Source organism: Enhydra lutris, unplaced genomic scaffold (assembly GCF_002288905.1).
Source record: "Enhydra lutris kenyoni isolate GAN:26980312 unplaced genomic scaffold, ASM228890v2 scaffoldscaffold14, whole genome shotgun sequence".
In the NCBI taxonomy this organism is placed as follows: domain Eukaryota; kingdom Metazoa; phylum Chordata; class Mammalia; order Carnivora; family Mustelidae; genus Enhydra; species Enhydra lutris.
This window is the reverse complement of record NW_019154098.1, coordinates 17,506,684-17,522,251: the sequence shown is the minus strand read 5'-3', so window position 1 is coordinate 17,522,251 and position 15,568 is coordinate 17,506,684. Positions and strand designations below refer to the sequence as shown.

The following is a 15,568-nucleotide window of genomic DNA, read 5'->3' as shown; positions in this document are numbered from 1 at the left end:
TATGATTCTTGTGGGTTCCCCGGCCACAGCTTCCATGAGCCCTGCTCATACAGGACAGAACTTGTTAGATGTGATTAATCAATGGCAGAAAGTTGCCCGCCATGGGGATTGTTAGACCAGCTGGAGAGAGCTCATGTACAGGATACTTAGAGATGTCACTGGAGAAGACAGAGGATAGGGACCTTCAGTGCCAGGCTCAGGAAGTGGGCCACATCCTGTCTGCCGACCTGGCTACCCAGCAGAATGACCTGGAAACTCTACTGTTGGGCTCACCTCCTGGGTAAAGAACTCGGTGCTTGGGGTTAGAACGGAAGAATTTTTGTTTGTACCTTTTGTACCTTTTAAAAATTGTACTCTTAATACAAATTCAGCAAATAAATACTGATTTAAACTAATAAGAATCACCTTTGGGGCTTTAAAATACATTACATTAATAAGAATAAGTTGCAGTACAAAAAGTACAGGAAAGAAACTTCGAGTTTTTGCTTTATTCTTAATGTGTTCAAATGTGTTACTATTAGCATTTATTTATTTTTTTTGTAAATTGCAGATTTTTTTTAAAAACCATTTTTTTTTTTTAAATATTGTATTTATTTATTTGACAGAGAGACACAGCGAGAGAGGGAACACAAGCAGGGGGAGTGAGAGAGGGAGAAGCAGGCTTCCCACCAAGCCGGGAGCCTGATGCGGGGCTCGATCCCAGAATCCTGGGATCACGACCTGAGCCGAAGGCAGACGCTTAACGACTGAGCCACCCAGGTGCCCCTAAAAAACCCTTTTAAGGACCTCACCAACAGTGAATTAATTGGCAGATCTAGGATAGGAACTAGGAAGCTGGATTTTTGTTTTTAAATTTTTCTGCTCAGCCAGTATTTGAAACACAGCTGTTGGCAGAGGGAACCATTCCGTGCTAGAACAGAAGTGATGTTCACACCATGGCCCTTCTGGAAGAGGAAGTAAACAGCCAGGGGCAGGATGGCTTTTGGGGGACAGATGAGAGACAAGGGACAGTGAGGTCTCAGATGTGGAAAGATCTGGAGAACCAGTATCAGCTGTGTGTGTAGTGAATGCCGGTTATCCAGCTTCTGCCGGAATGTTCGGGGCTGGCGAGCTCACTACCTGATTCCATTTCTGCCAGTATTTTATTTACAAGCTCTGTCTCGTAACGTAAAATTGAATATAGCTTTTTTTTTTTTTTTAACTCCCTCATTAGAAACAGTTCTTTGGAGCAAACGCAGATTACATGTACTACCTCTGCCACAGGACTGCCCTTCAGATGTTTGACGATGACTCGCATCCCATTTCCTCACACCCGTTCAAATTAGTCATTTGGTAATCAGCCCCAAACAGTCTTAATGATTCATTGAGCTAAAACTGTGATTTAAAACCATTAGCTGCAGCCCTTGAGACCAGGTAAAAGGCATCTTAATAAGTCAGTGTAACTCAGTCTGGGCCTGGCTCCTGGAGGCTCGGACCCTGTGATGGGAGTAGAAAGGGACAGTCATGACTCTAGTTGGGCTGAAAAATAATAAAAGGACCTGGGTGTCTTCATTGAAAAGCCATGGGAGTTGGGGAATGGTGAAAACATAGCCGAGGGGCCAGTAAAACTTCAGAGATGAGAGTGATCATGGGACAGGGGGAGGCAGACAGGGGAGGCACCCTGCTCTGCTCGCTGTTCTGGAAGTCTGCAGGAGCAGCCTGCCTCTCACTGGTTCTCCCGTGCTCTCTGTTGGCGCCATGAGGCCCCGCCCGATGGTAGCTGCCAGGGGTGGGCCCTGGGGAGTTCTCATAATCTTGTCCAAGAAACATTTGGGATCTCTATCCTAACATCTCTGTTTTTGAGTGGTTTGTTTGTTGGCTCTTTGTTTTAGCTAAAGGTGTTTTTAAAATATATCACCAAAACTTTAGCTCATAACTGCCCTTGCCCTGCCCATAGAATGGGGACAGCACTCTTCCCAGAATAGAAGTTGGGGACTTTTCATCCTTGGCAGTTGTCATTTCCTGGGGACCATTTAGAATTCAGAAAGGCTCTCCACTCTCTCCAAAACCTCTTCTGTATCTCCTCCCTGTTGCAACAGCAGCGTCCAGGGACCAAAATGGACAGGTCGCCTCCAGCTGTCTGCCTCGAACCTCACAGCTAAATGACATTTTGGAAATGGATTCTTCAACATGCAGTGAGTTGATAAGCAAGCACAATTTCTTCTCTCATTTCCAATTTCGCCTTCATTTAAGCAAGACTGTGGCTTGAATCGTGTTTGCGCCATTCTGATGCCATTTCCCCAGGGTGTAGGTAATGGAAATCCTGAAACGGAGACAGCAGGGTTCTCAGCTCTTCCAGCTGGTGAAAAAAACTGGATCAGACCGAAACCAAGTAGAGAAAATTTGCCAGATGGATGGCACTGATGCGATTTCCTTTCTCTAATACTAGTTGTAGGTGCCTACACAAGTCTGTCACTAGCTAAAGTAATGATATTCACAACTAGGTTTTACAACCTTGTGGAAAGAAAAATCTGAGCATTAGTTTTCAAAGCTATTGTGTATTTGAATTTTCTGAATGTTCTTCTGGACTGGGCTCTTTCCAGGAGCCACTGAAGACAGGGGTTTGCTGGGGGTGGGGGGGCGCTGTGATGGACTGCTGCGGCCACTAGCGGGGGACCCGCCCAAGACCAAACAGCTTCATGCTGATTGGACGACATTTGATCCCCTCCCCTTGCTTCCCTGCAAGTTTTTATGTTTGCAGGGGACAGGGTGGAAACCTGATACAGAAATAGAGTCACAGCTGTAGCCCATAAAGGAGCTGACGGTTTTCCCAATAAAGTATTTCTTTTTAAAATGGGGGAGGGGACAAGGAACATTTTCAACAAAACTATCATATAGAAGAAACAGAATTTAACGAGATCTTTTGAGTTCCTTTAGAAGAACAGTCTTATACAGTGTCCTCTGAACACAGGCTTTATAAGAAATATACCTAGTAACAACTTGTGAGATTGCAGTGTTGTAAATTTTTGCTGACTCATGCTCTATATGTATCTATAGATTCTGTGTCACAATAGGAATTAAACCAAAAGTCATGCATAAGTTGAATGAAAATACACGGGACTTTCAGCTGTTCTTTATTCTGACATGTCAGAACTTAAATTTTTAGTTAGATAATTCTAAATTAGAAAATCAAGTCAAGATACTTGGTAAGCTTAGGTATTTAGCAGCAAAACGAAACACAAAAGTGGGATTCCTGTGGAGGAAAATACAGTTTTCAGAAATTGGAGCTGTTTGAATATGTAACTAAGTTTGAAAGAATTGTATTTTTAAGGTCCTTTTTTTTCCAGATTCCAGTGTTTACTAGCCCCTCAAACTCAGTATGAAATGGCTGTTGCACTTGGACACATTGTAATATTTTAATTGGACTCTCCCTCTGTTGGCCACTATGAAAACCATTTGATTTATTTATTTTTATTTAGTCATTGGGAAAGTAGTCTTGGTGTACTTTTCTAAATATCAATTTTGGCGACTTGGAGTGCTTTTTCTCACTATCTTTAAGTATTCTAGTGAGGAAACTGAGTGTTGCAAAGAACTCTTTCATCCTCTCTTGGACAAGATTTGTTCCTGATTTAAACAATTATCTATATCCCCCAAATTTAAAAACAAGCGCTACATAACCAAAAGCAAGTAAGTTCTCTGATAGGCTTCATTCAATTCGACAAATAAGTATTTGGCTTTGTAACTGGAACAATGTAGGAAACAAGATGTTAGGCTTTTTCATTCAAGATGTTTGACTTTTCAAATATTCATTTCATTATTGGGTTTTGGCAACATATTTACCTTCAAAATAAATGCTGTATCTAACATTGGAAAATTAAACTATTAATTTTACTCTTTTTTTGAAGTTTCTTTAAATCAAAGAAGAATACAGTGGGACACCACGGAGCGGGATCTTATGGAGAGAGTAAGAACTCTTCGCCAGAGACTCACCGCCCAGGCCCGCAGCAGATGTCAGACACCTCACGTTTTGGCCACGTAGACGGCTTGAGAGAGTCGGAGAGATACCTATTTTGCAATCAGTGACACTGATTTTTAGATTATTTATTTTATATCCCTACAGAGGGCAACTTTTTGTATAGGAAAAAATGTGTTTATAAAAATTATGTGTACTATTTCATTCTGATGCTTTTGGCTTGTAAATGGTTTCTTGTACTTTTCTTAATAAAATGTTTTAAGCTCTTAGGGGCGCCTGGGTGGCTCAGTTGGTTAAGTGTCTGCCTTCGGCTCAGGTTGTGATCCAGGAGTCCCGGGATCGAGTCCCTTATGTGGGATCCCTGCTCAGTGGGGAGTCTGCTTCTCCCTCTGACTGTCCCCCTTCTCATGCTCTCTCTCTCTCTCTTAAATAAATAAAATCTTTAAGAAAAATTTGTTTGAAGCTATTAAAGCTTGTGTTAGACTCTCTTAGTTTGCAAGGACCCGCATAAACCTCTGACTTGAGTTGACGAGGGTTTATTTTAAAGGTAAATGGGGGCGCCTGGGTGGCTCAGTGGGTTAAAGCCTCTGCCTTCGGCTCGGGTCATGATCTCAGGGTCCTGGGATTGAGCCCCGTATCAGGCTCTTCGCTCAGTGGGGAGCCTGCTTCCTCCTCTCTCTCTGCTTGTCTCTCTGCCTACTTGTGATCTCTGTCTGTCAAATAAATAAATAAAATCTTAAAAAAAAAAAAAGGTAAATAGAGAAACAAAGACAGGAAATCATCTCAACAACTGTGCAGCCAAAAGTGAGAGAGAAGTCAGCAGGACATCTAGAGCCCCACTGTGTGCCCGGAGCCCCTCTGTCACCCAGCAGCCGGGTCTCCTCTTCCCCAGTGAGCCCTCTGTGCTCAGAACATTGCCGTCTCTGTCTCTGCTTCTCCACACAGCCCTGGCTCCACAGCAGGGCTCCTCAGAACTTGATCATCTTGGGTAATTATTTCCAGAACCTTCCCTGATCCCATTTCTAAAAGGAGAGTAGAAATAGCTCAGGGACCTGATGTGGGGATTAAGTTAGAATGTAAAATTCTAGTACTGTACTTGACGTAGAGCATGCAATAATATATAGAAGTAATTCTTGTGTCTGCGGTCATAAAGCATAATCTTTTTTTTTTTTTTTTTAAGCGTAATCCTATAGCAAACCAAATACTCGCAGTAAGCAAAATGCTCTCTTGTCCAGCAGGCAAAGTCCTAATGCAAGGCATTGGTTTCCCAAGAGCACTTTCTTCAGCCTACTTTTCTGTCCATTTTCGGGCAGCTGCAAACAGGCCTTCATGGGCCACGCTGGTGCCTGTATGGCAACAGCAAATCACAGGATATAAAATGTATAGGGTAGAATGGAAAGCTGGGTGAACTTGAAATTGCTTGCTCACTTGAAAGGACTGGAATTCTAAAATATCCTGATCCTGCCAGCCAGAATCAGCTTCATAAAGCCAGATTTTCACCTCTACCTCAGGTCCCCTTTTTACCAGGATACATACCTACTCAGCCTGGTTTTGCAAATACACACACCTCTTTCATGGTGTTGCAGTATTTCTCTCTTTTTTTTTTTAAGATTTTTTTTATTTATTTGACATAGAGAGATCACAAGTAAGCAGACAGGCAGGCAGAGAGAGAGGGGGAAGCAGGCTCCCTGCTGCCCCGCAGTATTTCATTTTTTAAGAGTTTCCATTTGGGGCGCCTGGGTGACTCAGTGGGTTAAAGCCTCTGCCTTCGGCTCAGGTCATGATCTCAGGGTCCTGGGATTGAGCCCCCTATTGGGCTCTCAGCTCAGCGGAGGGCCTCCTTCCCACGCCCCACCCCCACCCCACCTACCTCTCTGCCTACTCGTGATCTCTGTCAAATAAATAAAATCTTATTTTTTTTTTCAGCATAACAGTATTCCTTGTTTTTGCACCACACCCAGTGCTCCATGCAATCCGAGCCCTCTCTAATACCCACCACCAGGTTCCCCCAACCTCCCACCCCCCAACCCTTCAAACCCCTCAGGTTGTTTTTCAGAGTCCATAGTCTCTCATGGTTCGCCTCCCCTTCCAATTTCCCTCAACTCCCTTCTCCTCTCCATCTCCCCATGTCCTCCATGCTATTTGTTATGCTCCACAAATAAGTGAAACCATATGATAATTGACTCTCTCTGCTTGACTTATTTCACTCAGCATAATCTCTTCCAGTCCCGTCCATGTTGATACAAAAGTTGGGTATTCATCCTTTCTGATGGAGGCATAATACTCCAGAGTGTCTATGGACCACATCTTCCTTATCCATTCGTCCGTTGAAGGGCATCTTGGTTCTTTCCACAGTTTGGCGACCGTGGCTTTTGCTGCTATAAACATTGGGGTACAGATGGCCCTTCTTTTCACTCCATCTGTATCTTTGGGGTAAATACCCAGTAGTGCAATTGCAGGGTCATAGGGAAGCTCTATTTGTAATTTCTTGAGGAATCTCCACACTGTTCTCCAAAGTGGCTGCACCAACTTGCATTCCCACCAACAGTGCAAGAGGGTTCCCCTTTCTCCACATCCCCTCCAACACATGTTGTTTCCTGTCTCGCTAATTTTGGCCATTCTAACTGGTGTAAGGTGGTATCTCAATGTGGTTTCAATCTGAATCTCCCTGATGGCTAGTGATGATGAACATTTTTTCATGCGTCTGATAGCCATTTATATGTCTTCATTGGAGAAGTGTCTGTTCATATCTTCTGCCCATTTTTTGATATGATTGTTTTGTGTGTGTTGAGTTTGAGGAGTTCTTTATAGATCCTGGATATCAACCTTTTGTCTGTACTGTCATTTGCAAATATCTTCTCCCATTCCGTGGGTTGCCTCTTTGTTTTCTTGACTGTTTCCTTTGCCGTGCAGAAGCTTTTGATCTTGATGAAGTCCCAAAAGTTTATTTTCACTTTTGTTTCCTTTGCCTTTGGAGACATATCTTGAAAGAAGTTGCTGTGGCTGATATCGAAGAGATTATTGCCTGTGTTCTCCTCTAGGATTCTGATGGATTCCTGTCTCACGTTGAGGTCTTTTATTCATTTTGAGTTTATCTTTGTGTACAGTGTAAGAGAATTGTTGAGTTTCATTCTTCTACATATAGCTGCCCAATTTTCCCAGAACCATTTATTGAAAAGACTGTCTTTTTTCCACTGTATATTTTTTCCTGTTTTGTCAAAGATTAATTGACCATAGAGTTGAGGGTCCATATCTGGGCTCTCTACTCTGTTCCACGGGTCTATGTGTTCTGTTTTTATGCCAGTACCATGCTGTCTTGATGATCACAGCTTTGTAGTAAAGCTTGAAATCAGGTAATGTGTTGCCCCCAGTTTTATTTTTGTTTTTCAACATTTCCTTAGCGATTCGGGGTCTCTTCTGGTTCCATACAAATTTCTGGATTATTTGCTCCAGCTCTTTGAAAAATACCGGTGAAAATTTTGATCGGAATGGCATTGAAAGTATAGATGGCTCTAGGCAGTATAGACATTTTAACAATGTTTATTCTTCTGATCCAAGAGCATGGAATGGTCTTCCATCTTTTTATGTCTTCTTCAATTTCTTTCATGAGTGTTCTGTAGTTCCTTGAGTACAGATCCTTTACCTCTTTGGTTAGGTTTATTCCCAGGTATCTTATGGTTCTTGGTGCTATAGTAAATGGAATCGATTCTCTAGTATTTCATTTTTTAAGAGTTTCCATTTGGGGCGCCTGAGTGGCTCAGTGGGTTAAAGCCTCTGCCTTCGGCTCAGGTCATGATCTCAGGGTCCTGGGATTGAGCCCCCTATTGGGCTCTCAGCTCAGCGGGGAGCCTCCTTCCCATGCCCCACCCCCACCCCACCTACCTCTCTGCCTACTTGTGATCTCTGTCAAATAAATAAAATCTTTAAAAATAAAATAAAATAAAAGTTTCCATTTACCCAGTGGCAGTTACACATACTCCAACCAGATGAAGCTCTTCCTGTGAATTCCTTCAGTCTCCTCTGACTCTAGTTCTCCCAGGAACAATCTTGATCACGTCACTGCCGTCACAGATTTCAGATATTGGGCATTTTCAGGTGCCGTCACATGTAATACCTGAACTACAATTCTGATGCTCTCTGCCTGCTTCTTGACTATCTTCAACTTAACCCCAATGTCTTTATAATCTAAATTATCTGGGACTTGAAGAAAGGTTGAGCTTAGCTAAAATTTCTTCCCACTCCAGTTATCTTCTAGAAGTTTCTCTCAAGTACTCCCTTGAGCTTGTTAAAGCAGAGCGGTTCCTAAAGGCCTTTTCATATTTATTACATCCATAAGGTTTCTCTCTAGTATGAAGTGATCCATGTTGGATAAATTTGGGGCTTCAGCTGGACTCTCCACATTGGCTACACTTCAGAGTTTCTGTCCAGTATGAATTCAGTGGTGTTGAATAAATTATTAACTTCGTTTAAGGCCTTTTCAGATTTATTACATTCATATGGTTTTTCTCCAGTATGAATTCTCTGAATTTGAGCAAGAGTTGAGCATTTGCTAAAGGCCTTTCCACAGTGATTCCGTATTGACCAGTATGGCAGCAGTGGTGACAACAAGCGCCACCAATGGCTTCATTTGCCAGTAGGGGTGCACTCGGCACAGCTGCTGGGGTTCAGGTCTAGATCCAGCCAGGAGACAAACCACATGGCAGTTCGAACAGGAAAAGCTTCAGGTACTAGGTGAGTTACTAAACTGTGATAGGAGAGGAAGTTAAAGATGTCGAGTGTTCTACAGGGTCCCTGGGAGGGAGGGAGAGGAAAGGATAGACTGGGAAAGGAGGCCCCTCCCTCCGCAAGGCTCAGGTTTAGCCCTGGTGGGAGAAGTTCTATGGATTGCCCAGGCCAGAGTTAGTCTGTGGCCCCGGGCACAGACAATCCAAGGCTGCGGGGTGGGAGGGCATGGGGAGGCAGCTCAGCCCGCCCCTGAGTGTGGTCAGGGTGGCTCTGCACTGGGAAACCGCCCTGGGGGCCCCAGGGGGGGCAAAACAAGGCTGGAAGGCAGGAGCCCAGAGCGGGTGGAGTGTTGCCACCGGCATCTGACCTGGAATGTTCCCTGTCTGTGATGGGAGGGTTGTGACAACGCGGCCATCTGCAGAGACCGTGAAGTCACTACGAGACTGTGCACTCTGGACACACAGCTGGGGCAGTAGCACTGGCTGTCCCCACACACTCCCGCTGACCCACAGGGAAGCAGGAGCCAGAGGAGCAAAACAGCACCTTGGGAAGGAGGAAGAGACGGCCCATTCCTTCCTCCTGGGCCGTCCTCCGGCGCCCCCTACTGCCAGTTTGGCATCCTGCACCCGGCGGAAGGGCTCCAGGAGCCCCGTGGGTCACTGCTGCTCTCAGTTTACCCTGCTGACACAGAAATGTGGACGCAGTGTGGGTGTCTTTATAATCGGGTTCAGACGCCAAAGGTTGTCTGGCATGACGTAGATGAAGGTATCCAGAGGCTTAGGAAGGTAGGAACGCAGGCGTGGGTGGATCACGTAGGAACTTGTCGCTCATGGGCTCTGGAAGATGCTCCCTTCCAGAAGGACCGAGTGCAGAAGAGATCTGCCAACTTGAAAAGCTCGGTGGTGGTTCTGTGGGTGAGACAGTGCCAGATGCCTCTGCTGACAGGCTCCCTGATTTCAGGGGAGTTGAGGGGGTTCCGTAGCGATCTGCTACCAAAGACAAACCATTCGGAGTCGTGGGCAGAGGAGAAGCAGTAGTAGTGGGGGTTGGGGGCTGTTGGTCATGGATTATGTGGTCCCTAAGAACGAAGCAGTTGGCCTCTCCTAAAATGTGGCTTGGTGCAGGTAACAGGAAATCTTCGGATCTGGTGGCTGAAAACCTGCCTTGAGTCACCACAATGGAGAGCCTGCCTGTCGCCCTTTCCAGACCTAAACTTATTTCCAGATCCAAAGCCTCCTGATCCAAGCCAAGGCCAGGTCCCCCTGCTCCCCCACACCCCCGCCCCAGGAAGGATCCTGCAACAGCGAGTGCCACGTATTATGCTATAAATAACCCCCAAGTCTTCCCAAAGGGACCTGTTGCCATTCACCTGAGGGACTGGACCCAGCCCTTCCAGGGACTCCGAGACACTGGCTCCAAATCGACACTAACTCCCGTGTCCCCCGAAGTCAGGGGTAACGGTGGCAGGTGGTGCGGTTTGGGGCCCAGCTGGAGTCACAGCGGAGGCAGGGGGCCGTGAAGCCGGCTGTGGTTGTTTTCCGAGTACCTGAACCATCATCAGGCCCAACCTGGCTGACAAACGGCAGGATCTCCGCGCTGGCACCACGATGCGTTGGGTAAGGGGCCTTATGGCAAAAAGAAGGCCGGGAGAGCCTCTGGAAGGTGCTCCCTATCAGGACCGTGGAAGTACTCTCGCACCCGTCGGGGGAATTGCAGAGATTAGTGCCGCATCTGAAGGCTGCAGGATGAAGGGGCGATCACAGCCAGCACATCGCCATCGGGTTTGCCGTGCAGGAACCGTCGGGGACCACCGGCGTGGCCGGTGCACCTGCTTCGGCCGCAGTGGCAGCAGGGCCCCCGGTTCCCGCCCCGCCGGCAGCCGTCGGCAGCCCTGCTAGGAGCGCTCCCCACCCCCTCTCCTGCCCCCTCGGGTCCCGCCGCCTCCCAGCGCCGCAGGCCCACGCTGCCCCGTGGTGCTCAGTGCCCTCCGCCGCCTGGCCGCCCGCGACGGCCCGGCCTCCGGGGCCAGGGCGGAGCGACCCGGGACGGCGGGGTGGCAGGGGTACTGCGCGCTGGGTAAGCTGCGGTTCTTTGCCAGCGGCTTACGGGGTGGCGGCCAGTGTGCCGCGTGTGTCCCCCTGTCGTCGTGCCTCGGCCTTCCTTCCAGTCCTCAGTCCCGGGCCCGAAACAGAGAAGGGAGACTTGACAGCGTGCGAGGACCGGTTTTTGTGGCAGGCGAGGCGAGCCCAGCGTCGCACCGGAGACCCGTCTGCGGAAAAGCGCGGACTCCGGGGTCTCCCTGTGCACCCGCGGGCAAATAAAATCGGTCGTTCTGGCTGGAGTGGAGACTTAGAGCCAACAAAAGTATTGTGCCCCGTGTGAGGATCGAACTCACGACCTTCAGATTATGAGACTGACGCGCTACCTACTGCGCTAACGAGGCACCTACTTCTGTGTTTCCGCCGGAGGATAATGAAGCTAGTGCTGGCGCCCGGTGCGCATGCTCAGACGAGAAACTGCGGTTTCATTTCTGTGCTCTGAGTTCCCGAACGCGAGCGCCAACGCGGGCGCAGACCACTTCCAGCCGGCTCTCGAGTCTTCCTCTGCTTGCTGGACTGTCAGTCAGCAAACACTGGGGTTTGCTTGACCCCACTGGGCTGAGTAGAGAGGACACCCCACTGGGCTGAGTAGAGAGGACACGGAGATTTGGGATTCTTCCTGCTTCTATACTGTCTTATTTTTTAAATAGTGCGTTCAAAGCGTTTGCATACTCGGAATCTCGAGAAACACTCACTGGGCACCTACTGTATTCCCGGCCCTGTGCTGGGTGTTCACAGGGACATCCCCAGCCTCCAAGGGTTGGAGTGGAGGCGCAGGTGCATAATGATTTGAAAACACACACATTAAAAAAAAAAAAAAAAAAAAAGGAGGGAGAGAGAAAAGAAAAAGAAAGGAAGAGAAAAGAAAGGAAGGAAGGAAGAAAGGAAGGAAGGAAGAAAGGAAGAAAGAGAAGAAAGAAAGAAAAACACACACATCCAGGCAAGCACACACGCACGCCTTTCTGGCCCCACCGCCGACCCGGGATCCAGCCGGGGCCCCGCCCCTCCCGGCGCCCCAGGTTTGCCGGCGGCGGGAAGCTCGCCGGCCGAGGCCACTCCGATGCGACCGCAGCTCGGGAAACAGCCTCAGCACCTTGGAAGCCCCCCCCACCCCCGCCACCATCCTTACCCCGATCCCCAGTCCTTTACATCAGCTCATTAACTACCTTCATTGTTAAGGGAAACGATGTCACTACCATGCATGGAAAATGGGTGGGTTGGTTTGTTTTCAACACACAGGTGAAAATAAACACATTACTATTAAACTAGAAAATACTCTCCCACGTACCATCTAAAATCAGCCACATCACGGCTCACTTAACATCTGTGTATTTCTCTGTATGTCAATTTTACCTTCAAAAACGTAAATTAAGAGTGAACTCCAGCCAGCGACAGGCTTGCAGAAGGGCTTTGGAGGAGTGTCCCGACGGTTGCCAAGCTTCGGGTGCTTTTGAGAAGCGAGCAGTTTGCTGGCCCGCGGGCCTCGAGGACAGCGAGCCCTGAGATGTTCACGTCGATCCAGGCGCGGGGGCACACTGGCGCGCACTGCACAAGTCTTTCAACGTTTTCTATTTTCCTGAGATTTGTCGTTATAAAATGTTGCGGGAGGAGTTGTTTAAATCACCCAGAACTGGGGAGCTACGGTGGGTTGTGGAAGGGAACGAATGGCCATGAGTGTGAGGAGGGAAAATGCCATTATCATCTTCAGAGCGGGCACCAGAACTCCTGGGAGTTGGTGGGGAGAAAGTCAGAGGTGGGGTGGGTGACAGATCTCTATACTGGAGAAAGACCCCTGGAGTGGGAGGTCAGCGCGACCCACAGGGGGAAAGACAGAGCGAGCTCCTGGGCAGGTGGGGCTGGGGTGACCAGATGGGGGGAGGGGGTGGGGGACAACTCCTAAGGGCACCTTCAAGTCTCCTTAGGAGGAGTCGCGGGGTGGAGCAGGCAATCCTGGGGGAGTTTCCCCCACCCTCACCGTCCCCAGTGGAAGCCCCACGATCACGCAGTCCTCCCACCCACTCTCCCGGGGAGGCGGGGGTGGGGGGTACCTCACAGGGGCTATGCTCCAGGTGCGGTCGCTGGGGCCCCAGGACAGCCCGCGGGTGCAGGACGGCGAAGGATGGGGCAGAGGGGACAGAGAGGGAAGCCCCCAACACACACACACTCATAGGAAACTTTATGGGGTCCCCGTCGACCACAGTTACAAATGACTCTCTCCTGCGTCCCCGTCCCCGAAGGCCAACGGACAAACTCGCCCCTCCAGGGTTACGCCCTCAAGTCGTGTTAGAACTGCAAAATCTTGGAAAGCGCCCACGTCCATGAACAGGGAAGTGGCCAGAGGAATGAGGGTCCATCCAGAATGAAAACAAGAACAGGGGAGGCTCCGTGCCTGATATGAAACGAGTGAAGAAAGCAAGGGCAGAACCGGGTGTGGGGTGCGCTGCCATTACTGTATGAAGGGGGGCAAGAGTGTTCATAGTTGCTAGTGTTTGCACGTTAAATCTTTGAAAGGACGCACAGACAACCAAGATCAATGATTAATACGTGCTGGGGGAGGTGGAAACTGCATGGTTGAAGGCAAGGATGGGATGAAGACTTTCAAAAAAGTGAACTATTACGTTAGCAGTTTTAGATTTACAGAGAAATCGTAGATAGTAGAGCTCCCATAAAGACCACTCCCAGTTTCCCCTTTTACTAACACCCGACATTAGGGGGGTATGTTGGCTACAATTAATGAACCAGTGCTAATATAGTATTGCCTGAAGTCCCTCCTGATTCAGATTTCCCTAATTTTCCCCAAAGGTCCTTTTTCTGTTCCAGGATCCCTTGCAGGATCCCACGTTTAATGGGATCCTCCCATGCCTCCTCCTTAGGCTGCTCCTGGCTGGGTTAGTTTCTCAGACTTGCCTTGTTTTCAATGACCTTGACAGCTTTGAGGAGGATGGTCAGATATTTTATAGACTGACCCTCAGTTTGGGGATTTGTCGGATGTTCTTCCGGGATGAAGACTTTTCACAGTATACCTTTGAGTAGTTGAAAATAAGATATTTGAACAATGTTCATCTACTCCCTATTTAAAATGTTGAATCAATTAACCTAAAAGACCCAAAACTGCAGGAACAAGGAAAGGGGGAGAAGGAAGGAAGCAGAGGGGAGGAAACGGGGAGAAGGGACCAGAGGAAAGGAAGGCGGAGGAGAGTGAGGAGGGGAGGGTGAAGATGAAGGAGAGGGAGAAGAAAAGGTGAAGAGAAAGGGAAGGAGGGAGAAGAGAAAGCGAGGGGCAGCCCTGCGTTGGGCTCCCGCATGGTCTACCCACGGCCGCCAGGGAGCGCTTTGCCCAGCGGTCCCCGCCGTCACCCGGGCTGGTGGGTTTGTCCTGACGCTGGAAGGCGGGCCCGTCCGTTTGGTTCTAGAGTTTCCCTGGGCCCGCAGCCCGGGAACAAGGGCGGGGGGAAGGGGAGCGGACGCGGGGAGGGAGGGGCGCGGCCATCTGGTCAGGCTCGGGACACTGCGCCACGACCGCGCGCTGGGCCCCCACCCGGGGGACCGCATCATCGGCGTCCAAACCAACTTATGGGAGCGGACCACAGGGGCGGCGGTCCGGGGTCGGAGGGAGGAGCGGGCCCATATTCCACTAAATAAAATATCTTCATGTTTTAAACACGTGTGCCACGAGTTTTCAAAGACTTTTCTGAGCGAGTCCGAGCTGGGATGCCCAACCTGCTTCCTCCCTGCCTCCATGAGGCTGACGCGCCAGCAGAACCCGGGCTGGAGCCCAACACCCACCCCCACTCCCCACGCCCCCCCACCCCCGCTCTTGGATCCCGTGCAGGGAGCGAGGGAACCCTTGACTGCCTGTGTCCGGACTGCGTCTGGAGTAAGGGGTGGTCAGTGTCACCTACCCACCAGGGTCGCAGACGCAGACCGGCGGCCTGGCTGGTGGTGAGTGATGATGGCAGAGGACCCACAGGGCCTCAAGCGATGTCAGCTCTGGGGAGCCCCAGACAAGCCCTTTCCACCTGTCGGCCCTTTGGACGGGCGAGGCTGGGCCTGCCTTTTCCACCGTCAAGCACCTTGTTTGGGACAGGGATCTCTTCCTTGCCGTTCTTCAGCTAAGCCGTCACCCCTGTGAGGGCCTATTGAGCCAGAGCAGCTTGATCGGGTCAAACAGTGATTTTGTTGTTTATGCCGGAAAACTTAAACTGACCCTGCCCTGCCCCCACCCCCCTCTCAGGGAACTTAAAAACAAGTCCCGGAAACCAGTCATAGGTAACAAAGCCCAAATACAAGGATGGGTCAGGCCAGGTGGAGGTATCCAGTCAGTGGGGGCGCATACTGTCTCCCTAGCTACCAAGGAGTATGGGCCCTGCCCTTTGGGGGGCCTTTTGGGCGCCAATTCTGACCAAGGTGATAGGCTGGCTCAAATATCTGCGATAGGGTAAATTGTAATTCAGTTGGTCACTTATGTGTGACCTAGCATGACTGTGCAGCTTTCTCTGTGTGTTACAATCTCATTGGCCACCTGTGCGTGGCCAGGCCCAACCACATGGCCTTTGCCCTTAAAAGCTAGTCTGTAAGGCAGAGAGAGGTCGCCTCTTTGCAAGAGACAGCCCTGGCCACTAGGTTTGATTCTTGATTCTTTTTTTTTTTTTTTTTAAGATTTTTATTCATTTGACAGACAGAGATCACAAGTAGGCAGAGAGGCAGGTAGAGAGAGAGGAGGAAGCAGGCTCCCCACCAAGGAGAGAGCCCAATGTGGGGCTCGATCCCAGGACCCTGGGATCATGACCTA

The 15,568-nt window shown here is 49.1% G+C and overlaps 1 protein-coding gene and 1 non-coding gene across 5 annotated transcripts in view; one reads left to right on the top strand and one right to left on the bottom strand.

Moving 5' to 3' along the window:
• Positions 1 to 4,221, top strand: part of LOC111146719 (TBC1 domain family member 31) — a 69,823-nt gene extending 65,602 nt beyond the window's left edge. For 3 of the 4 annotated variants that reach the window (XM_022502391.1, XM_022502389.1, XM_022502392.1), the window contains 2 exons: positions 2,079 to 2,174; positions 3,885 to 4,221. In XM_022502391.1, coding sequence (XP_022358099.1) covers positions 2,079 to 2,174; positions 3,885 to 4,018 — 230 coding nt within the window. In that variant the 3' untranslated portion in view covers positions 4,019 to 4,221. The remainder of the gene's footprint in view (positions 1 to 2,078; positions 2,175 to 3,884) is intronic. The other variant, XM_022502390.1, reaches the window with a different exon arrangement.
• A 6,826-nt stretch (positions 4,222 to 11,047) lies between these two features.
• TRNAM-CAU lies at positions 11,048 to 11,120 on the bottom strand. Its single transcript has one exon. It is a non-coding gene; the product is annotated as a tRNA-Met (tRNA).
• Positions 11,121 to 15,568: the final 4,448 nt, after the last annotated feature.